Source organism: Budorcas taxicolor, chromosome 14 (assembly GCF_023091745.1).
Source record: "Budorcas taxicolor isolate Tak-1 chromosome 14, Takin1.1, whole genome shotgun sequence".
NCBI classification, from domain to species: domain Eukaryota; kingdom Metazoa; phylum Chordata; class Mammalia; order Artiodactyla; family Bovidae; genus Budorcas; species Budorcas taxicolor.
The window spans coordinates 4926991-4952771 of record NC_068923.1 but is presented as its reverse complement, the minus strand read 5'-3'; the positions used below and the strand labels follow the sequence as shown (position 1 = coordinate 4952771).

Sequence of the window (25781 nt, the reverse complement as noted above, 5' to 3'; positions counted from 1 at the left end):
GGGCTGTCTAATCAGAGAGCCTATGTTCAAATCTTAGGTGATGTTCCTAGTGAGGTGAAACCTGTCAGAGCCTCCGCGTTCTTATTTTCTAAATGAAAGTGCTAGTCCTGGAGTTGGCAGCTGAGGGGTGGATGCAAAGCCCTTGTACTCACTGAACATTCAGCGTTAGGCTGCCTTGCCCCACGACTCTAGAACAGATGGTTAGAAATGCAGAAATTCTTCATTCGTTTGTGTTTTGTGACTAATGAAATGTATTCTGTGTGTTTCTTTTAGGGTGAAAATGGTTTACGTGGCATTCCAGGCTTACCTGGTCAAAAGGTAAACAGTTTTTTTTTTAATGTTTCATGTTAGTTAAGAACTTTTAACATCTCAAAAGTTGAAGTTGCACATAATATAATGAAGATACAGGAAATTTGGTGAGACTGAATTAGTCCCCTGACTCAACCACCACTTGATCTTTCTTCTCAAAGAGAACCCATGGTAGCGATCCCTTCTCAGAGAAGCTACTCTAGGGGAGAACTTTATGAGAGGGGCTTCGGCACATGCTTCTCTGGAGAATGGGTAGTGGTGCTTTCTGAGGCCTGGGAGTGTGACGGCTGCTCTGGGAATGTTTTCACCAAGAGTCTAAATTTTGGTGGTATTTAGTCAGTCATGTCTGACTCTTTGGTGACCCCATGGACTGTAGCTTGCCAAGCTCCTTTGTTCATGGGATTTCCCAGGCAAGAATACTGGAGTGTGTTGCCATTTCCTTCTCCAGGGGATCTTCCTGACCCAGGGGTCAAACCCAGGTCTCCTGCATTGAGAGGTGGATTCTTAACTGCTGAGCCCCCAGGGAAGCTAAATGAAGTCTAGAACAGGATTGACTGCTTTTGACTATTTTTTTTTTTTCACTTTATTTTACTTTACAATACTGTATAGGTTTTGCCATACATTGACATGAATCCAGCACGGGTGCTTTTGACTATTTGTGGTTACTTTTTTTCCTTTTTTGTTATTTCCCAGATTGAGCTAAATGTAAGTTACATAGGCATAAAATATTAAATATTGCAAAGATGTTGCAACTGATCTCCTCAAAAAATGTTTCAGAATGATAAATTTGTAAATAATAAGGACTTTTGCACTGGCCAGATTCTTTGGGCCTAGAATCTTTCTTTTCACCAAGGTGAACTTCATTTCATCCTTTACTGTCCAAAGGCTGGTTTCTTCTCCTGGGGAGAAATATGATTGGATGTGACCAGCATTATTGGAAACACGGAGACTGGCTTATTCCAGTTTTCTGAAGAGATGAGGGGCCACTTTGGGTGGGGCCAGCTGTCATGATACCACCCAGATAACCCACCACAGGGGAGAGCATTATTGATGCAATATTAAATGCCCACCAGTCATGTCATTTCTATGCTCTGGAGATGTTTCACAGACTTTAGCAACCAGAAGTCAGAAGTTACTATACCATCTAGGTTTTGCTCTGTAGCTAAAAAATTACCATAAAAAGATAGGCAGTTATCTATAGTTATAGCTTTTGAAGAAATCTTCCTTTACTTGCTTGATGAAAATACCAAGATAGGTTTGGCAGAGAAGAAATAGCAAGCCTCTGCATTTCTTCCCAGCAGTTCTAGACAAAACCTAGTAATACAGCATGCGCCGCATCTGTGAGTCGAGTTGCCAGCCAAGGGACGTGTAGATTTATCTGCTGGGAAACAGTTTTGGACTTTCCAGCAGTTGTTTGTGGTGGCTGCGTCATGCTGGCATTGTAGCTGGGGTACTGGGCCATTTAGCAGCTTCGTGTCAGCTTGAATCAACACGTCAGGTTAAAGTCTATATTTTAGGAAAAATGGCAGAAAAAAGACCACACACTCAGTGGCAAATGTACTCAAATCTAACTTGCTTTCTTTCCTGGTACCTTTTTTGAGGATAAATGAAGCAGAAAGTCAAAGTGTTAATGGCTAAGTCGTGTCTGACACTTTGTGATCCCATGGACTGTAGCCCACCAGGCTTCTTTGTCCATGGAATTCTCCAGGCAGGAATACTGGAGTAGGTAGCCATTCCTTCTCCAGGGGACCTTGCCTACCCAGGGATTGAACCTGGGTCTTCTGCATTGCAGGCAGATTCTTTACCATATGGGACACCAGATGAAGCAGAAGTAATTGTTTAATCATGTATATATGTGTCCATATACACACATACATATGATTTTATATATAATATACATAGACTATATATACACATATTAAAAAGCTGCATTTCATAATGATGACCCTGTATGCGAGACAGCAAAAGAGACACAGATGTGTAGAGCGGACTTTTGGACTCTGAGGGAGAGGGAGAGGGTGGGATGATTTGGGAGAATGTCATTGAAACATGTATACTATCATGTAAGAAATGAATCACCAGTCTATGTTTGATGCAGGATACAGGATGCTTGGGGCTGGTGCATGGGGATGATCCAGAGAGATGATATGGGGTGGGAGGTGGGAGGGGGGTTCCTGTTCGGGAACTCATGTACTCCTGTGGCAGATTCATGTCAATGTATGGCAAAACCAATACAGTATTGTAAAGTAAAATAAAGTAAAAATAAAAATTTAAAATAATTAAATAAATAAAATACTGCATTTCTATTCTAATGTGTGAATGTAAATTATGTTGTGTCACTTTGTTTGAAGGACTGCAGAAAAAAACTGGAGATAAAAAACCCTTCATCCCCTTGTCGTGGTGCACTCAGGAAATGTTTACTGAGCACTTCTTGTAGGAGGAAGGGTGTGCATGACCCTCCCCAACATTTCCTTGCTGGCTATACTGTCATGAGTGCCTGACACACATTTGGCATTCAGTGAATAGTTATTGATTGTATGAATGAAACATCAGTGCTCTAAATATATCTAAATATCTGTACAGAGTTAAGTGGGAAAATAAGCTTGTCAGATCAGAGAGGTTTAGTTGAAGAACAGGGGGTTTCTACCTCTCAGAGTCAATATGGTGAGTGAGAGCCCACCCTGTTCTGTGCTGGAGAGGCAGGCCATCTGGGCAGGAAAGAGCCTGGCACTGGCTTCAGAGCTGGAGCCAGAACTCTCGGCTCATTCATCACACACCTCTCCTGGAATGGCCTTCATGGAAGTCAGCTTGAGAAGGACGTTCCTACTGGGCCTAGTGGCATAAACAGTGAGAATATAATAGCAATGGTGACTGACAGTCTTTGCCAGGCACACTATTTGATGCATTCAATTGTCAAAAAACCTATGAGAAAGGTCTTATGGATAGAGAAATTCAGGCTTATGGGTATCATATTGCATTAGTGAAGTGAAGTCACTCAGTCGTGTCCGACTCTTTGCGACCCCGGGGACTGTAGCCCGCCAGGCTCCTCCGTCCACGGGATTCTCCAGGCGAGAATACTGGAGTGGGTTGCCATTTCCTTCTCCAGGGGATCTTCCCGACCCAGGGATCGAACTCAGGTCTCCCGCATTGCAGGCAGACGCTTTAACCTCTGAGCCACCAGGAAGCCCTCAAATTGCCTTGGAAGTAGTGAAACTAGAGCTTGTACCCTGGAAAATTATTCCTTCAGTCAGTAATTAAAATTTTGTGTAACTTTAATATTGGTTTTCAGCTTATATTTTAGAAACATTTTAATATATACAGTTATTGATTTTTCAAATTTAGAAACTATTATTTTATTGTAATAATTACATGTGTTAAAAGAAGTGTACCTATTATTATACACATCATATTCCTCTTCTACAGGGAGAACAAGGTTTTGAAGGCAGCAAAGGAGAAACTGGCGAGAAGGTAAAGATCACTTTTCATACTTAACTGTGAGAACAAGCTGTGTTCTTGAAAACGTTCTGAACTAGAATATCTAATTTGATTTTGTGCTTTCCATAAAATCAGTTCAGTGATTTTATGGAAATTCTGTAAAATATTTGTCTCACTTAGAGTAGACTTACCAAATCAGTGACTGTCAGACATCTTTCTAAACTTGTTTAGGTAGTAGTTATTTTTACACATTTCTAGTGAAATCATTCCACTGATACAGAAATGATTCAAATATTTACTGTGTTTTTGTGTCATAACAGCACTGATGGATGATGACGTGTCCAACTCTAAATAAATGCTTAATTTATATGCCATCAGTGGACTTTTCTCTGAGGAAATAAATAGGTAGAACTAAATAAATTGTAATAGACAGGATCCAACAGAAAATGGGTGGCACATTCAAAACAGAACAATGTGAAAGAGTTGAATAAAGGGAATATTTAAAAGGCAGAGGCAATGTTTTGGAAAACCAAGACTGTGTGATATCACAGATCAGACATAGGGAACTCCTGAAATCTCCTCAAACTGCTGGTTACCAGGCTCAGAGGTAAAGAGAACTCATGTGGAAAGGGCTGCAGATTGGAGCCGAGGCAAGTTGTAAACCCCTGTGTTCAAGCAATCTTTCTGAATCAATTCAAGCTGAAATCATTTGAATTTCAGTTCAAAGCAATTTGAACTGAAAGTGTGGAAGATAGAAGTGTCTTCTAGTTGTTTAGTTGCCAAGCCGTGTCTGACTTTTTCGTGACTCTATGGACTGTAGCCCACCAGGCTCCTCTGCCCATGGAATTTTCTTTTTTTTAATATAAATTTATTTATTTTAATTTGAAGCTAATTATTTTACAGTATTGTATTGGTTTTGCCATACATTGACATGAATCCACCACAGGTGTACATGTGTTCCCCATCCTGAACCCCCCTCCCACCGCCCTCCCCATCCCATCCCTCTGGGTCATCCCAGGGCACCAGCCCTGAGCACCGTGTATCATGCATTGAACCTGGACTGGCGATCTGTTTCATATATGATAACATTCTCCCAAATCATCCTACCCTCGCCCTCTCCCACAGAGTCCAAAAGACTGTTCTATACATCTGTGTCTCTTTTGCTGTCTCTCATACAGGGTTATCATTAACATCTTTCTAAATTCTACATATATGTGTTAGTATACTGTATTGGAGTTTTTCTTTCTAGCTTACTTCACTCTGTATAATAGGCTCCAGTTTCACCCACCTCATTAGAACTAATTCAAATTGATTCTTTTTAATAGCTGAGTAATACTCCATTGTGTATATGTACCACAGCTTTCATATCCATTTGTCTGGCGATGGACATCTAGGTTGCTTCCACATCCTGGCTATTATAAACAGTGCTGCAGTGAACAGTGGGGTACATGTGTCTCTTTCAATTCTGGTTTCCTTGGTGTGTATGCCCAGCAGTGGAATTGCTGGGTCATATTGCAGTTCTATTTCCAGTTTTTTAAGGAATCTCCACACTGTTCTCCATAGTGGCTGTACTAGTTTGCATTCCCACCAACAGAGTAAGAGGGGAATTTTCCAGGCAAGAACTCTGGAGTGGGTTGTCATTTCCTACTCCAGAGGATCTTCCTGATGCAGGGATTGAAACTGCACCTCTTGCTTTGGCAGGTGGCTTCTTTACCACTGAGCCACTATATAGCATAGAAGTGTCTTAGTCATCCAGAATTTGCCTTCACACAATCATTTGCATTCTTCTGCATTTCATATGTCTAGCTTTATTTTCAAATAGAACAAAAACAGCACCATTCCTGTGTTTCATAAAATGCCATGTAATTGGACAGCCAGAATGGAGGCTGGAAGGGGGGAAAAGATCATCTCAAATTAGACTGGGTGGCCTGTGTTGAGTTTTCTGGGCAGTGGTCAGTAACTTGCTTCTTCATTATGTATTTATAGAGAGAATGACCATCTATTACAATTATAAGATAAATTATGCATGTTATCAGCTATTTGGTAATTACGTTTCCTCACAGAACAGTGAGAGGGAGCCAGGACAGCCATACAATAAACCTATAACTGAGGAGGAGTCCACTGAGTGATGATTGTTTTTTAAAAGAATCTTCTTTCTTAGGAGTCTCTTGAACATTTTTGCTTTAGAATAACTGTCATTGCAAGACCATGGCATTAAATGAATGCTTTATTTACATACATTCCTATTTTATTAATGGGACTTTACCTGTAGGAATAAATGAGAATGAGCAAGAAAAACAGATATATTCTCTGTAATTTAATGTCACCGTCTCACTAAAATCTTGGTGGCTATTTTGATATTTTACATATAGAGTTGGTGTTGCTCAGTAATAAATAGTTTCTCACAGGTTATGAGTTACAGAAAAACATTAGATACATTTGGCTTCAAAGATTTCCCTTCTAATTCCTTTTATCTGTTAACTGTTGCCTTCAAATAGTCCATTTTACCAAGAGTGAAAATATTTATGGAGAATATGGTTGAGATATCAGAAAGAAAGCACCAAAGAGAAAAGACAATATCTTGAATGATAAGCACAACTCAAGTGGTTAATGGTCAAATGTAAGATTTACATAACAATCCTTATGTTAGAAAATGTGTTCTGCTTTGATTATTATTTACCATTTGTGGGATGTTTTAGTTTTTTCAGTGTTAATGCTGTTTAATTATGATACATGACCATACATAACTTTCCATAAGATAAATGACTGATTTCAAGCCTTCATTTCTAGATTAGTAACTTTTTGTTTCTGTATTAGTTCAACAGGAAAATTATGTGCGGCACTCATTTCGGTGTGAAGCCGAATGAAAGTTTTGGACTGCTTCTGTCACAATTTGTTTTCTGAACAAAGTCAATCTCATTTGAGTTTCAGTTCTTTGTGGAAAACTGAGTATGCAGGGAAAATAAGACTCACCTTTCTTCCTTAGTTAATGTGTTTAAAATTAGTTGCAAAGTGAAATAATTCAGGGAGTTATTGTTAGAGATATCATATCTACCACAGCCACATGGCTACTGACCAAAAGAAGAAAAGTTTACCAACTAAAAGAAAATGCCACATGATGGTTTTCAGGTGACGTTTCTGTACCTAATATAATAAACCAAGTAGAGAAATCTGCTGCTTTTCTTTATGGCTAGAAAAGGAGCTTTCAGGGTGGCTTAGTCCAAACCTGTCACATGGTTCCTCAATGTATTGAAGATGCTGCACTCAGTTCAGACACCACACACACAATGAAACTTGAACATGTATAAAGGACCTCATTTGAAAGCATATTCCTGAGTCTATTGCAGTTTATAACATGACAGAAACATAAATAATTCATTACCTGGACATGGACCAGACAAGTCAGTCCCGAAGCGAAAATTGCTTGAGAGAATCATTCTTCCCCTGAGAGGTTAGTTTATGGTACTGGTAGGACTCTCCCAGAAGACAGCCCTCTTCAGAGTCACCATGCTTTGGTTTATCTTAGGGACAACCTTGACTCACCGCCCTGTTCCTGGTTAGAACATCATCCAGGGATCCCTGGATCTCTGAGAGCATTGCCCAGGAGACAGGAAGGGAGAGGTCTCTATTCTGGCTGAGGAATTGACCCCCAGCTGAGGTCTACACTGGAATTTCTCTGTTTCTGTCAGAGTGGTCATAACCATCCCTTCTTTGAGAGATTTTCCTTAGATTCCTTCAGTATTACCATAGATGTTATGTGGCTACTGCTAGCAATAAACAAAGAGAAGAGTGCACTCTTATTTTTTAAATTCATGTTATTAAAGTATAGTTGATTCACAATGTTGTGTTAATTTCTGCTGTACAGCAAAGTGGCTCAGATATATATATTCTGTTTCATATGCTTTGCCATTATGGAAAATTCCACAGGACACTGTACTTCCCTGTGCTATATGGTAGGGTCTTACTGTTTATTCATCCTATGTGTAAAAGCTTGCATCTGCTAATCCCAGTTGTTAACCCATCCCTCCCCCAGCCCCTCCCCTTGGTGGCAATAAGTCTGTTCTCTGTCTGTGGCTCTGCTTCTGTTTTGTAGATAGGTTCCCTTCTGTCATATTTGAGATTGCATGTGTCTTTCTCTTACTTTTATTTAGCTTTCTCTTGGATTTGCTTCACTTCGTATGATAATCTTTGGGTCCATCCATGCTGCTGCAACTGTCATCACTTCATTCTTTTTTATGGCTGAGTAATATTCCATTGTGTATATGCACCACATCTTCCTTATCCATTCCTCTGTTGATGGAAATTGAGGTTACTTCCAGGCTTCTTGGCTTTTGTAAATAGTGCTGTGGTGAACATAGGGGTGCATATATCTTTTTTGAATTATATTAATAGTCTTCTCTGGATACATGTCCAGGAGCAAGATTGCTTTGGACTTCCCTCATAGCTCAGTCAGTAAAGAATCTGCCGGCAATGCAGGAGACCTGGGTTCGATTCCTGGATTGGGAAGATCCCCTGGAGAAGGAAATGGCAACCCACTCCAGTATTCTTGCCTGGAGAATCCCATGGACAGAGGAGCCTGGTGGGCTACAGTCCACGGGGTTGCAAAGAGTTGGACATGACTGAGCGACTAAACTACCACCATGGTGGTTCTAGTTTTAATTTTTCGAGGAACCTCTTTTCTGTTGTCCCTAGTGGCTGCACCAATTTATATTTCCACCAACAGTGCAGGAGGGTTCACTTTTCTCCACACCCTCCCTAGCATTTATTGTTTGTAGATTTTTTTAATGATGAGCTTTCTAACTGGTATGAGGTAGTGAAGAGTCCGCCAACTCTTTTGATGTAGCCAAATCATTTCTTGTTATATGACCAGAAATAAAGGCAAGAATTAGACTATGAATATCACCTTAGAAAAAGACCACTTGGCAGAGGTTCAGTGAGGTGATATTCATTCCTAAACCTTGATCCCAGTCTTTACTTTTGATCTTTGTGAAAATAGGAATATTACTTGGCTGCATTGATGAAAGGAAAGAGTAAATAGAAAAGCAAATGTAAGCATCCTCTTTAAAACAGAATTCAATATTTGTAAACAGTTGTTTCAGATCATGTAATTTAGTTTGCTTTTAAAATTATCATTTTTATATTGCCAATCAAACCTTAACTGAAGTTTAAAAACTAATTTCTTCAGCATTAAACTTGATTCTGTTGTACTTTATTGTTAAATATAATTTAATCATGAAAAGCCTGCAGTAGCAACTGTTACTCATGTCACAGTGTTCCTGATATTTTGTAGCTAAAATATTGCCCATTTTGGTTTATTCAACAGTGACATTTAAGATAACATGGGTACATGTGTGCCTGCTAAATCACTTCAGTCATGTCCAACTCTTTGCAACCCTATGGACTATAGTCTTCTGGGCTCCTCGGTTCATGGGATTCTCTAGGCAAGATTACTGAAGTGGTTAGCCATGCTCTCCTCCAGAAAATCTTCTCCACCCAGGAATCAAACCCACATCCCTTCCGTCTCCTGCATTGGCAGGTGGGTTCTTTACCACTAGCACCACCTGGGAAGCCCAACATGGGCACACCTAGCAGCAGATTCTTACAAGGATCTCAGATGCTGCAGCAAGTGTGAAGCTTTTCCATTTGATATTAAACTTATTTGATCTCTTCAAGATCTTGTAAGTTTAGTGAAAAGGAAAAGAACCACCAAATTACTTTTGTCCACAGCTCCAGGAGATGTGACAGTGTGCAAGAATTGACATATTCTGAAGCCCAGAGTGTTCGTGATTCAGCAGGTTCTAACTCATTTTAAAAATTACAGGCAGCATCTTGATCAATGATATTTTCTTTTACTCTGAGTTAAACTAATAGCAATAACTGCAAAACTAACAAAAGCATAAGATTCCTGCTTTAATTCATCCCTTAAAACTTTGGAAAACAGGTTGCTGTAAATTTCCAGTGACTTACTTGTGATTTTTATTTTCTTCTTACAAGAATGCTGTCTAGGTCCTAAAGTACCTTAAAATAAATTTGTTTAAACTAGGGAATCACATTTAAATATTTATTACTCTGGTTTTATAGCTGTTGCAAATATTTTATCTGACAGAAATTCACTGGAAAAAGTCTCACGGTTGCCTTTTTTTAGTGAATTTATTTAACACATATTGTTGTATTATATTACCATCATATAAGTAATATAATCTGTAATATTCTTTTGTAGAAAATGTGATAGTCAAATAAATAAAATTATTAAAATACCTATTGTAATGTACAGTTAAGTATGCTTTATTAATCCAGAAGTTTCTGCATCCAATCATTTGTATTTCTTAATTTTCAGATGACATAGCTCAAATTTTCGTAGGCCAGCCTAGAATAAAATATGCATTTAGACATAGTGTTGATTTTATGTATGATGTTCAGCCTTTTGCCTTTGATGGGTGCTTCTAAAGATGTGATAGGAGAAATGGAAAATGCTTATGAGAAAATATCCTTCCTATCTATTTCATAACTCATGAACTCTTGGTTTCCACTCGAGTGAATATTGAAGAGCAACATTTTTAATATCAAAAATATATCCATGACGCATCATATATTGTCTCGATACATAAATGCTAGGCTAATGAGAGAGATCCAAACAGTCAATCCTAAAGGAAATCAATCCTGAATATTCATTGGAAGGACTAATGCTGAAGCTGAAACTCCAATACTTTGTCCACCTGATGCGAAGAACTGACTCATTTGAAAAGACCCTGATGCTGGGAAAGATTGAAGGCAGGAGACGGGGACAACAGAGGATGAGATGGTTGGATGGCATCACAGATGCAATGGACATGAGTTTGAGCAAGCTCTGGGAGTTTGTGTTGGACAGGGAGGCCTGGCATGCTGCAGTCCATGTGGTTGCAGAGTTGAACACGACTGAGCGACTGAACTGAACTGAATGAGAATGATTGAGGGAAGGAGGAGAAGGGGGAGACAGAGGATGAGATGGTTGGATGGCATCATTGATTCAATGGACATGAGTTTGAGCAAACTTTGGGAGATAGTGAAGGACAGGGAAGTCTAACATGCTGCAGTGCATGGGGTTGCCAAGTGTCAGACACGACTGAGTGATTGAACACAAACAATGAGAATGATGGGCATTTCTTTAGTAGTATTTTATGGATTTATTTCTCATAGGTTGATTTAAATTTTATATTTAACTGATAACAAAAGTTAGAAATTAACTATTTTTATATTCAGTTCAGTTCAGTCCATTCGCTCAGTCATGTCCAACTCTTTGCAATCCCAGGAATTGCAGCACACCAGGCCTCCCTGTCCATCACCCACTCAAGGAGTCCACTCAAACTCATGTGCATTGAGTCGGTGATGCCATCCAGCCATCTAATTCTCTGTTGTCCCCTTCTCCTCCTGCCCCCAATCCCTCCCAGAATCAGGGTCTTTTCAAATGAGTCAACTTTTCGCATGAGATGGCCAAAGTATTGGAGTTTCAACCTCAGCATCAGTCTTTCCAAAGAACACCCAGGATTGATCTTTAGGATGCACTGGTTGGATCTCCTTGCAGTCCAAGGGACTCTCAAGAGTCTTCTCCAACACCACAGTTCAAAAGCATCAATTCTTCGGCACTCAGCTTTCTTCACAGTCCAACTCTCATATCCATACATGACCACTGGAAAAACCATAGCCTTGACTAGACGGACCTTTGCAGGCAAAGTAATGTCTCTGCTTTTTAATATGCTATCTAGGTTGGTCATAACTTTCCTTCCAAAGAGTAAGTGTCTTTTAATTTCATGGCTGCAGTCACTATCTGCAGTGATTTTGGAGCCCCCCAAAATAAAGTCTGACACTGTTTCCCCATCTATTTCCCATGAAGTGATGGGACCAAATGCCATGATCTTAGTTTTCTGAATGTTGAGCTTCAAGCCAACTTTTTCACTGTCCTCTTTCACTTTCATCAAGAGGCTTTTTAGCTCCTCTTCACTTTCTGCCATAAGGGTGGTGTCATCTGCATATCTGAGGTTATTGATATTTCTCCTGGTAATCTTGATTCCAGCTTGTGCTTCTTCCAGCCCAGTGTTTCTCATGATGTACTCTGCATATAAGTTAAATGAGCAGGGTGACAACATACAGCCTTGAGGTACTCCTTTTCCTCTTTGGAACCAGTCTGTTGTTCCATGTCTTCTAACTATTTCTTCCTGACCTGCATACAGATTTCTCAAGAGGCAGGTCAGGTGGTCTGGTATTCCCATCTCTTGAAGAATTTCCCACAGTTTATGTGATCCAAACAGTCAAAGGCTTTAGCATAGTCAATAAAGCAGAAATAGATGTTTTTCTGGAACTTTCTTTTTCGATGATCCAGTGGATGTTGGCAATTTGATCTCTGGTTCCTCTGCCTTTTCTAAAACCAGCTTGAACATTTTTATATTAGTACCACAAATAATTGATTTTGCCTGCCTATCAGTTCAGTTCAGTTCAGTCTCTTGGTCATATAAAACTCTCTGTGACCCCATGGACTGTAGCATGCCAGGCCTCCCTGTCCAACACCAACTCCCAGAGTTTACTCTAACTCATGACCATTGAGTCAGTGATGCCATCCAACCATCTCATCCTCTGTCGTCCCCTTCTCCTGCTGCCTTCAATCTTTCCCAGCATCAGGGTCTTTTCCAATGAGTCAGTTCTTTGCATCAGGTGGACAAAGTATTGGAGTTTCAGCTTCAGCATCAGTCATTCCAATGAATATTCAGCACTGATTTCCTTTAGGATGGACTGGTTGGATCTCCTTGCAGTCCAAGGAACTCTCAAGAGTCTTCTCCAACACCACAGTTCAAAAGCATCAATTCTTCACTGCTCAGCTTTCTTTATAGTCCAACTCTTACATCCATACATGACTGCCTATAAATAACTAAAATATTGACTTCTGGCATTGAATATCATCTGGTTATAGTCAGTAAGTCAATCAATAGTAATCATTTACTACTAGAAACAACAAGTATGTTTTCGACTAAATTAAGATCTTTTGTACTGGAAGATATTTTCACTTTACATTAGTCAATTTTCCATCCAGTTTTTGTTACCATGATTGCACATAGAACTTGAGAATATGAAGGCATAACTGTAATATTTTTTCCCATTTAAAAATTGTTGGAGTATGAAAAAAGCCTTAATGAGTAAGCCTATACAATATGCATAAACTAGTCTCCAGAACCTTCCAGGATAGCATCTAGGTCATTTGACAGGGAACAAGCATTCCTAGTTTCTGTAGAACTGCTCCAGAGAGAACCTAGTTCATTGTGGAACTGAAAGTGAGCTATGGTGGGATAAATGAATTCACATTCCTGTGTCCCATGTTCTAGTCCAGCTCTGCCCTGCCAGCTGTGTGAATATGGACATGTTCCTTGCTGTCTTTCCCTTAGTCTCCTTTTCTAGAAAAGATCATTCCTATCTTACAAGATTATTGTGGGAGTAAAATAAGTAAATAAAAGGTGTTCAGGAAATATTTATATCCCCAACAGCCAAAATGTGGAAAAAAATGTTAATACTGATATTTGAGAAAAATAGATTTGATATAATTATGGTCTAATTTTTTATTTGCCTAGTATTATTTCCTATTCTAAATAAGTAAACAAAAGACAAGAGGATATATTAGCTACCTAATATATGTGTGTAATAAATTGCTGGAAACTTTAGTAGCTTAACATGACATTCGTTTGTTTAGATCATGCTCCTTTGGTTCAGCAGTTTAGACTGGGCTTAGCTCAGTGAGTTTGTTCCCAGCTGGTCTTGTTGAGGTTTGCTTGTGAGCTCTGCTTGGCTGGTAGGTTGGCTGAGGATGGCTGGTGTAGGCTGGGCTTTGATGGACAACATGCAACTCCAGATGATCTCTCATCCTCCAGCAATTATCCTGGTCTTGTTCTCCAGGTAAAGGTGCACCAAAGAGAGCAGGCAGAAGCATTTAAGGCCTCGTGAGGTGCCTGGCTCAGAGACAGCATGCCATCACCTTTGCCACATTGTGTTGGCCAAAGCAAGTCCCAAATCCATCCCTGATTCAACGGGTGGAAAAACAGATGCCATCCCTTGACAGCTGAAAAATCTCATTGCAAAGGGTATGGATTCTTAGAGTGATGAAAAATGGGGTCATTTTAGTAGTAAATTGAACACAGATGAAATAAAGATTCCTTGTCTGAGGATAACAGTTGAACTCTACCTCAGAGCAAAATGGATGAATAGATATTTACTGACTTCATTTACCTTCTCATTCTCCCCTGACTTGCAGTATAATTCTTAAGTTATGTTTAGACAGTGGGACTTGGAGACTGTGTTAAAAGATATTTCCATATTTGAAATCATACAGATGCTTTATGTATAATAGAAAAATATTATAGAAAATGTATTCATAATTAGAATGGAAATAGAGAGTTACAATGTATCAAATAACTAAGTCAAGGAATAACTTAGTTGAGATCAGTTCAGTTCAGTCACTCACTCATGTCTAACTCTTGGCGACACCATGGACTGTGGCACACCAGGCTTCCCTGTTCATCACCAACTCCTGGAGCTTGCTCAAACTCATGTCCATTGAGTCGATGATGCCATCCAACCATCTCATCCTCCATCGTCCCATTTTCCTCCTACCTTCAATCTTTCCCAGCATCAGGGTCTTTTCCAATGAGTCTGTTGTTCCCATCAGGCGGCCAGAGTATTGGCGTTTCAGCTTCAGCATCAGTCCTTCCAATGAATATTCAGGAATGATTCCTTAAGGATAGACTGGCTGGATCTCCTTGCAGTCCAAGGGACTCTCAAGAGTCTTCTCCAACACCACAGTTCAAAAGCATCAATTCTTCAGCGCCCAATTTTCTTTATAGTCCAACTCTCACATCCATACATGACTATTGGAAAAGCCATAGCCTTGACTAGATGGACCTTTTTTGGCAAAGTAATGTCTCTGCTTTTTAATATGCTGTCTAGGTTGGTCATCACTTTTCTTTCAAGGAGCAAGCATCTTTCAATGCAGTCACCATCTGGAGTGATTTCGGTGCTCAAGAAAATAAAGTCTGTCACTGTTTCCATTGTTTTGCCATCTATTTGCCATGATGGGACCAGATGCCATGATCTTAATTTTCTGGTTTCTGGATGTTGAGTTTTAAGCCAACTTTTTCACTCTCCTCTTTCACATTCATCAAGAGGCTCTTTAGTTCTTCTTCGCTTTCTGCCATAAGGGTGGTGTCATCTGCATATCTGAGGTTATTGATATTTCTTCCAGCAATCTTGATTCCAGCTTGTGCTTCATCCAGCCCAGCATTTCTCATGATGTGCTCTGCATATAAGTTAAATAAGCAGGGTGACAATATACAGCCTTGATGTACTCCTTTCCCAATTTGGAACCAGTCTATTGTTCCATATCCAGTTCTAACTGTTGCTTCCTGACCTGCATGCACATTTCTCAGGAGGCAGGTCAGGTGGTCTAGTATTCCCATCTCTTTAAGAATTTTCATCCTCTCTAAAAATGACTTAGTACTTTTTTACATAGTCTTGTGTGGTTATCAATTTTAGCTAAATACTGAAACCAGAACAACTGGAAAAAGCAGATCAGAGTTGAAATGTATTTGTAACATTTCACCATTAAAGCTTTCTTGGCCATTATGCCTAGTATTCAAACTAGAGCAAGAATGTTAAATACTGTTATTAATAAGTATAGTACTTGCCTATCATCACTTTGAAGCAACTGTCAACGTGTCTTCTCATTTCCTAAGAATTTTTTCTTGGTTCCTCTTGTAGAATCTAATGAACATGTTGGATGTTGGACAATGGTTTCATTTACCTTGGTAACATGTAATATTTCTGCAACTTTTAGGAAGGGCTTACTTGTTTAATTTGACAGCTGACTTGAAAAATGAGCAGAACAGATGGAGCAGAATAAAACTATGATTTCAAAATACACAGCAATTTATCTGTGGCCAATGCCAATTGGTATGAGAGCAACCATGCCAATTTTCAATTAGCCGTGGCAGCAGGCAGTGGGGAAGTGTAATGATAATCCCACAGCCAAGCTGGAGGCTTAACATTAGTCTCCACTGATCACATATCATTTTCTTCATTCTTTACAGGGCCAGTGAATAACTCTAGATTATATCAAATATGTTGCTGTATATTTTAATAGCAGTTATAGGAAAAGTAAAATATCAAAAAAGCAAGATATGAAAAAGAGAAGAATAACCATTCGGGGCTTTCTATTTCATGACTATTAGCCTTTTAAAACATTATTATTAATAACTGCTTAATATTTCACTGTTTGGATATATAATATTTTATTTGACCAATGCCTTGTTGGAAATATATCCTTCCTGTTTGTATTTTTTTAGATTGCTTCAGCTAGTACATGTAATGCAGAATCAGCATACTTTGACAGGCATCTTTAAGTATATCTCTTGTTCTTTCTTTAAATTAGATTTCTGGAATGGGAATTATTGGGTTGATGAATATGCAAAATTTTAAGATTCTTGGTACATGTACTCAAATTACTTTCACCAGAGTTTTATTCAATCCGTTTACAAACTAGCTTTAAGTATTACATTTTTCAATTTGTAGTTGATAAACATTATTTCCCTTTACATTTTTATTTCTTTAATGACATCAGATTGAGCATTTACACATACAACAATTCTACATCAGATATATTATGAATATTGTTTGCATCATAAGGTTTGCCTTTAGTATCTACTGTTAATTGATATACAGAAATTCTAGATTTTTTGATGGTGTTTCTTTTCTAATTCTTTAATTCCCTCTATGTTTTGATATCCCATGCTTTCAAGAAATTGATTAAATACTCACTCACATTTCCTTCTAGTTTTCCTTTTACACATTGTAACTCTTTATTCCACCTAAAATGTATTTTGGTGACTTTACTAAGATGAAAATGAAACATATTTTCCTTCAAAACCTGTCTGATAATAATTTCCTTACACATTTGTTCATGATGCTTTCTTTTCCATATACTAATTCTTACATACTGAGATCATGTTAAGGGTATCTATCTGTTAACTGCTATATTTCTGCCACATTATTTTAACTTTTATGATGCATTTTAACACTGCAAACAAAGGAGCTTCCCGTGTAGCCCAAGCGGTAAAGAATCTGCCTGCAATGCAGGAGACGTGGGTTTGATCCCTCGGTCAGGCAGATCCCCTGGAGATAGCGCATAGCAGCCCACTCCAGTGTTCTTGCCTGGAGAATCCCCATGGACAGAGGAGCCTGGTGGGCTACAGTCCGTGGGGTCATAGAGAGTCAGACATGACTGTAGAACTAACACGCACAGTGCAAACAGTTTCATTACTCTTCTTTTAAAATGGCTTTTTTTTTTTTTTTTGGTATATTTTCACCCATTTATAGTGCTACTTGCTACATGTTTAAATTTGGGTGGTTACCCACTCTTTGATTTCCTCATCCTTGAACAGAGAATGATAATAATACTTATTTTATTGGTGTCAAAGCTAAATTATGTTATCATCAAAGGATCCTAATCAGTGCCTGGCATAGAGTAAAATGTTGAAAAAGTGTTTGCTTTTATTTTTGTCTTTTTTATGAATTTAATTTTGTTCTCCTAGTTCCAAAATATAACTATTGGTAATTTTATTGGTTTTATTTTAACTATACACATTGCTTTGAGATAGAGCAGAGTGTGCTGAGCCTCAGAGGATTTGGTTGGCATCAGGAACTAAAGAGCCATTAAGACCCAGGACACTTCTTCCTCCACTTTCTTCTCTGGCTGCACAATCTCTCCTTTTGTGTGAAGTTGCTCTGTTCTCCTGCTCTTCTTACAGCCTGACTCTGCTTGCTCGTTGGTACACTTAGTATTAGATGGGAGAGTGGCAGCCTTATTCCCTGGCTTGCACTCCTGCATTAGCCCATGCCAATCACGCACTGCCATCGCTGGGCCTCATGCCCATATTCTGAGTATGGAGACTCTAGGTGATGCCCCTCTGGTTCCATCACTTGAGTCAGGAAAGCCCTGCAGCCAACTTACAGAGAGTGCACAGAATTTTCAAGAAGGGGTGTGAGGTGAGAAGAGAGTAATACATAGTCATGGGACTGAGTATTGCTGACCTAGGGGAAAGCTCTTGATTTTTGTTATCTTTATTTACTCTCTAGTCACTTTACCCAATTCTCTTATTGATTCTAGTTGATCATTTTATTAATTCTATTACTTTTTCCACTGAAAGCAATGGGCTATATGTGACAGTGTCATAGAGAATACATATTTTAGCTTCTTTATTCCAATTGTTTTCATTCCCTTCATGTTTCATGTCTTTCCATAGACTGGTGAAAAAGGCAGGATGCAAAGAGTACATGTAGGCTGAATACTTAGGAGATTCTGCAGTAGCCAAGCAAGAGATAATTGGAGCTAGTAATTTTTCTGGAGGTGGAGAGAAGTAGACTGATTTCAGGTAGAACTTGGAGAGAGCTCCAGCTGATTTTGGTGATACGGGAATGAGAAAGAAGGTGATGGTGGTAAGAGATTATTGTCACATTCTGGCCGTTGTATGTTGGAAAATGAACAAATTTGGGTGATGGTTTATACCATGAGTTTGAGGTGTGTAAGTGCATCTAATCAAATCTGAGCCTGGCATTCAGAAAAAAGAAAATCTGTACTCCAGTTGAAAATGGGAGGTAATAGGCTGTAGAAATGGGATTGCATAAGGAAAGGAGTTGGAAGTAGAAATGCTATGCTTGTGAACCAAGAAGCTTAAACATCCAGAAGTTGAGTGGAGGAAGAAAAGCATGGGGAAGATGCATCTGGGGAAGTACAGGGAATATCAATAAAATATGTTACCACATAGAAAAAAAGTGTTTAGATGTTCAAAATGTTGCTTAGCAGTCATACCGGACCACAATACAGTAAGTTCCCCATGTACGAACCTTCAAGTTGTACACTTTCAAAGATGTGAACATGCATCCCGTCAGTGTCAGATGTGTGTGAAATTGCAGCTTACCCTCTGTCTCCTATTGCTGAGGGCCCCTCAGCTCTACCCTCATCACATTCTCTCCAGCTTCCAGTCGGTGTCTCTTCTTACCTGTCCACTCAGTGCCAGCCCCTGTATGCCAGTCTCTGGGCTGTACTACCGTACTTTTCAAGGCATTGTACTCTAAGATTAAAGATGCCTTATTTTTTGTGTCTTTTGTTTTTTGCATATTATTTGTGTAAAGAGTCTTATAAATCAATTACAGTACAGTATTATATAGCCAATTGTGTTAGTTGGGTACCTAGAATAACTTTGTTGGACTTACAAATGTATTGGATTTATGATCGTGCCCTCAGAATGGAACTCATTCATACATAGGGGACTGTACTGTATCTATAGCTAATATTTATTGAACATTAACTATACATTTACTATGAGCTTCATAAGGCTTATTGCCTCATTTAATCCTCCCAACAGCTCTCTGCTGTTATTATCCCCATTCTGCAGATGAGAAAACAGGGGCAGAACATAGAGGAAACACCAGAGCTCTAACTCACTGCTTCCCTAGATGAGCATGTGAAATCATCCCTATAGGGCACTGGTGACTTCAGGGGAAAAATAAGGACTGACTTCAAGTGCAGTTTGTCGAAGAATAAGTCACAGGTGGAAAAGTGAAGAGAACATGCAGAAAACCCTCTTGAGAACTGTCTGTGAAGGGGGCACAGCAGTAGCTGAGGGGTGTGGATTATGGAAGAAGAAACTTTAGTGCACCAGGATCCAAACAAAGCATGAGAACTTGAGAGGGAAATATGCTTGATGAAGATGGAACCCAGAAGAATAGTACAGACCAAGCTCACTCATGCTGACAGCTGTAAATGTCTTACATTTCATGAAGAATAGTGGACTTATGCCAATAATAATATAATATCTAAGAAATTCCCGTGAAAATCAAGAAGAAAAAGGTAGCCCCATTATTATGTAACAGTGTTCTGAAATCTTCAGCAAATGTTGATTTCCCTTCCAAATTTGACTCTATCCATTTCTCTCCATAGCCCCCGATTCCAATGAGGCATAATCCTATTTTATCAGCCCCTGGCTAATCTCTTTTCACTCTGGCTCTCCTCTCATCCATCCTCTGATCATAGAGTCAGATCTTACAAGGCTACTCATGGGCCCTTTGTGCTTGAAATATTTAGTTGCTTCTCATTAAGTTAAAAATCCCAAATTCCTGTGGTTGTCTCTCATTGCTCATTCACTCCTCTTTTCTCCTTCTGCTCCAGCCACTGACCTGGTTTCAGTTCTTTGAACTCGACAACCTTCCTTCTGCCTCAGAACTGTCCATTGCAGCACTTTTTTACTTATCACATCCTTGAAGTCGCTTTTTCAGGGTAGGCTTTCTTGATGTTCTAGTGAAAACCAGCTCCTCTTGTTTAATTTTCCTTATACCTTGGATATTACACTTCACCCTTATACGACATAAATTTACTCACGTGGGTTTGTTTTTTTCCTTTCTATTTCCCCAGTAGAACAGTAGCTTCATAAGAGAAAGACCATGTCTGTTTACATCTTTATCTCAGACAACCAATGTAATGCTGAGTACATAGAAGAATTCAGCTGGTTAGTTCAGTGCTGGAGGAGAGTAGCGTAGACAAGGCTTAGTGTTTCCCTTCAACCTTCTGAAGTATTTAATAATGGTTATTTTGATTTATTCAAGTCAGTATCAAACCTTACCTCTTCAGATTTCATCCACTGAATTTGTGAAGTGGATATAAAAGTTAGTTATGGCAGAAAGGGAAGAGGAGCTAAAAAGCCTCTTGATGAAAGTGAAAGAGGAGAGTGAAAAAGTTGCCTTAAAGCTCAAGATTCAGAAAACGAAGATCATGGCATCTGGTCCCATCACTTCATGGGAAATAGATGGGGAAACACTGGAAACAGTGTCAGACTTTATTTTTTGGGGCTCCAAAATCACTGCAGATGGTGACTGCAGCCATGAAATTAAAAGACGCTTACTCCTTGGAAGAAAAGTTATGACCAACCTAGATAGCATATTCAAAAGCAGAGACATTACGTTGCCGACTAAGGTCTGTCTAGTCAAGGCTATGGTTTTTCCTGTGGTCATGTATGGATGTGAGAGTTGGACTGTGAAGAAGGCTGAGCGCCGAAGAATTGATGCTTTTGAACTGTGATGTAGGAGAAGACTCTTGAGAGTCCCTTGGACTGCAAGGAGATCAACCAGTCCATTCTGAAGGAGATCAACCCTGGGATTTCTTTGGAAGGACTGATGCTAAAGCTGAAGCTCCAGTACTTTGGCCACCTCATACGAAGAGTTGACTCATTGGAAAAGACTTTGATGCTGGGAGGGATTGGGGGCAGGAGGAGAAGGGGACGACCGAGGATAAGATGGCTGGATGGCATCATGGACTCAATGGACGTGAGTCTGAGTGAACTCCGGGAGTTGGTGATGGACAGGGAGTCCTGGCGTGCTGCGATTCATGGGGTCACAAAGAGTCGGACACGACTGAGCAACTGAACTGGACTGAACTGAACTGAAACTTAAAATTCTGTTTTTTATGGTATTTGTTTTTCAAAGATGTCACTTATATGTGGAGTCTAAAGTATGACACAAATGAGCTTATTGATGAAATTGAAACAGGCTCAGAGATGTAGAGAACAGACCTATGCTTGCCAAAGCGGTGGGTAGGGGAAGGGTTAGCTAGGGAGATTAGGACTAGGCAGCTGCAAACTGTTGTGTGTCGAATGGATAAACAACAAGGTCCTACTGTATAGGATAAGTAACTATTCTCTGTGATGAACCATAATGGAAAAGAATATGAAGAAGGGTATATATATACATATATACGTATACATATATGTATATGACAGAATCAGTTTGCTATACCCCGGAAACTAACACAGCATTGTAAATCAACTATACTTCAATAAAATAAATTAAAAAAAGAAATTGTGTTTCAAAAAAGACAGTATATAAAACATGGCTATATTTAGGAGTATACTAAAATGTTCAGAGAAGGAATCAGTTAACATAGGTCCATTTTTCACTCCTTGCCTTTGGCAGCCACTGTTTAGCTCCTTATTCTAAAACGACAAAATAATACAGTTCTTTTAATACCAGTGTCTTTTTAACTTCATGGTGGTGTTAAGGGTGGTCTGTTGAGTGTGGTGTCATAATTTTTAGTTGCAATTACAGTGGAATTCTGGAACTGTTAATAACAGTGACCTTAGGTTGGTTTTGCAAGGGGATTTATTCAATAACTATTTTGTGTAATTTAAGGACAAAGAAATATGGAAATTTGGGGCACATAATGAAAGATAAGTAGACAAGCCACAATCCTCATTTATATGATGATTAAGACAACTTGACTTTGGATAGTTCTTCCCATTAGTGGGAGCTGAGTATTCTGAAGGGGTGGTTTACTGTTTGAAGTTTGCTTTTGTTTTGACCTTTATTCCAGTTATCCTGTTTCTTCAGTCCTGGTCCGGTGCTGGCTCAGGCGTCCATTCCTCTGCTGTAGCCCTCCCCGTCCCTTGCTCAGGGTCACCCTCTGCATAGATTCAGTCTCCTCCACTCTCCCCAGCCCCTTTTCCCACAACATCTCCATCTCCAGCTTTTTTCCCCGCTTCTTCTGCTTTCATTTCATCCACGCCTGAGTCTCTTTTCCAGTTCCTTTCATTCCATTTTTATTTCAGATAGCTCTGAGAAGGGAAGATAAATTTTAATATAAACATATAAATTCATGAAGTGGTGACTTGAGTATTTTGTGGATTCAGTAACAAGGAAAAAATCTGCCATGTAGGTCTCCTCTCATATGAGAGCATTCCTTAATCAAACTAGGTGTTAAATTAAGAGGAAGGTAAAGGTAACAGAGATTTTAGTATATAAGAAAGATGTGGTTTTTACAAATTAGAAAAATAAATGGACTTCAAAATTAATCTGGCAATTGCTTCTGCTTAATATAATCATCAAATATTCAAAATGTCTCACTGTTTGCACTGAATCTCAGTTAATAAATATACCTCATTAATTACATCTCTTTGTTGGAGGTGATTCCAGATGGTAGGGAAATAATTAATTCAATGTCACCAAATATTACACGACAGGTGCATCATTTTTATTTAGAACCCAGTGGCATCTGAGCTTCTCTCACAGTCAATGTAAAAGCAATTTGCTGTATAGTCTTCACTGAACAAGTGTCCTGCCAGCCTGACGTAGCAGAATTCCACTGTGCAGAAAGCAGAGGTTTCAAGCAGCTGCTGTCTTAGTGGACAATGTACAAACAACTGCCTATATGACAAATTATTGCCTGGGCTTATGATCATCTATTGCTTCTGAGTTTAATATCTTAAAGAATTTAGTTTTGATTTTTATTTTGCTTGCTAATCTTCACAGTCTTTTTGTAGGACATAAAAGTAACTCCCATCACCTGTTCTAATAACAATAGAGGATGAATGAGAGAAGCTACAGAAAGCAATCAATACTGGCTTTGTCTTTTCTACGTTCTTCCTTGATGTTCTTCATGTTCTGCTGCAAATCATACCGTGAGATCAAAAATGATGACAAAATGGTAAAGCATGAATGCTTTGGACAGGCGTTTTGTGGAATGCCGTTTTAAGTCCCGCACTTGTCCCATCCTGGGGTGGACTCTGGCAATGCAGATGGCGTCACCCGCTGGCTGGGTGCCGGGGCTCACGGGTAGTGGTCCTTCCTCCTATATAAGGTGTACTTGTGTGTATTCATGGAGCTGGGTCCTGGTGAAAACTGAGGGCCAAGTCCCCGAATAGCACCCAGTAGACAGAGGTCAAACCAAGGTCTCTTTCTTCTAGGGGAAACTCAGTCTTTGTTTGGATTTTGGCAACTTCCAGGCTCTGCTCACTAATGGTAATAACAGACAATTCTAAGTTCTTTAAGTCAAAAGGTATTCCCTGTTATTTTAATCACTTTATCCCAGTTTGACCAGTTTATGCCCTTAGCATTCTCAGATTGTTCTTCAAGAGACTGACAGGCTTTTGAAGAATTGACAGTGGTGTACGCCTTCTCCTAAACACTCTGTGTCAGGATTTCAGGTTTTTCTTTCATACCTCATGGTTCCATAAGCCCTCATAGCCTTCACCTTGTGTTTCTGTGGCTTCCAGAAACTGTTGCTGTGATGCTTACAAGTTGACAAGATCTTCCGGTGTGTGCGTGGAGTGGGTAATACAGGCTGTAATACAGAGTGAAGGAACGTGGGTTTAGTGTGGGTGAGTCCTAATCCTGGCTCCATCTCTAGCTGATTGCATGGCGGTTCCAGAATCTCATCTGCTAAAGAAGAGGATGAAGCAAGATTACCTCTAAGAGCCACAGACGTATAGAGCTAGAATGAACCTCAAAATATAAAAGATCTGTACTATTGTCAGGCAGTCATAATTGTGATACTTTACTATTGCCTGCATCAAAGTGTAAGCGTTTATATGTGTTTTTATTTTGGGGTTTCCCCCTGATTTTCCTACTTTTAAACTTTAACTCTTGATTCTGACATCTATTTCAATTCAGTAGTCACTTTTCAACTTTGTAATTTTGTAATTTCAGCCATTAATTTTGCATACATAAATTCTGAGTTTTTGAGTAACTGATATAAATATTGAATAAGACGAGGCCTGATGCACAGCTCTGTAGCAATCTCTTGGAGTACTCTTTCTATGACAACTAAACATAAATGGATATAAAATTGGTTTATTTAAACACTTACCTCACTGCAGTTTAACCCACATTTATCTGACATCCCAAGAAATTATGTTAAATGTCTTACTGAATGAAATACACCAATCTTTTTCTCTTAAATTTATTTATTTTAATTGGAGGCTAATTATTTTACAATATTGTGTTGGTTTTGTCATACATCAACATGAATCCACCACGGGTGTACACGTGTTCCCCATCCTGAACCCCCTTCCCGCCTTCCTCCCTGTACCATCCCTCTGGGTCATCCCAGTGCACCAGCCCCAAGCATCCTGTATCCTGCATTGAACCTGGACTGGCGATTCATTTCTTACATGATATTATACATCTTTCAATGCCATTCTCCCAAATCATCCCACGTGTGCCATGGGCGGGGACAGGCCCAGTGTGGCTTAAGTCAAAATCCTGAAATAAACCAATCTTCTAACATTGACTAATTTCGGTTTCTCAGTTCAGTTCAATTGCTCAGTCATCTCTGACTCTGTGACTCCATGGACTGCTGCATGCCAGTCTTCCCTGTCCATCACCAACTCCTGGAGTTTACCAAAACTCACGTCCGTTGAGTCGGTGATGCCATCTAGCCATCTCATCCTCTGTCGTCCCCTTCTCCTCCTGCCCCCAATCCCTCCCAACATCAGGATCTTTTCCAATGAGTCAGCTCTTCCCATCAGGTGTCCAAAGTATTGGAATTTCAGCTTCAGCATCAGTCCTTCCAATGAATGTTTAGGACTGATCTCCTTTAGGATGGACTGGATGGACTCTCAAGAGTCTTCTCCAACACCACAATTCAAAAGCATCAATTTTTCGGTGCTCATCTTTCTTTATCGTCCAACTCTCACATCCATACATGACTACCAGAAAGACCATAGCTTCGACTAGACAGACCTTTGTTGGTAAAGTAATGTCTCTGCTTTTTAATATGCTGTCTAGATTGGTCATAGCTTTTCTTCCAAGGAGCAAGCATCTTTTAATTTCATGGCTGCAATCACCATCTGCAGTGATTTTGGAACCGCGCCCCGCCCCCCACCAAAAAAAGTCTGTCATTGTTTCCATTGTTTCGCCATCTATTTGCCATGAAGTGATGGGACCAGATGCCATGATCTTAGTTTTTTGACTGTTGAGTTTTAAGCCAACTTTTTCACTCTCCTCTTTCCCATTCATCAAGAGGCTCTTTAGTTCTTCTTCACTTTCTGCCATAAGGGTGTGTCATCTGCATATCTGAGGTTGTTGATATTTCTCCCAGCAGTCTTGATTCCAGCTTGTGCTTCATCCACCGGCATTTCACATGGTGTGCTCTGCATAGAAGTTAAATAAGCAGGGTGACAATATGCAATCTTGACATACTC

General features: G+C 39.5%; 1 protein-coding gene across 1 annotated transcript in view; it reads left to right on the top strand.

Moving 5' to 3' along the window:
• The window catches only part of COL19A1 (collagen type XIX alpha 1 chain), a 439982-nt gene that overhangs the window by 96126 nt on the left and 318075 nt on the right, over positions 1-25781 (top strand). Inside the window, exons 10-11 of the mRNA XM_052652029.1 lie at positions 274-318; positions 3733-3777. Of these exons, the coding sequence (XP_052507989.1) occupies positions 274-318; positions 3733-3777 (90 nt within the window). The remainder of the gene's footprint in view (positions 1-273; positions 319-3732; positions 3778-25781) is intronic.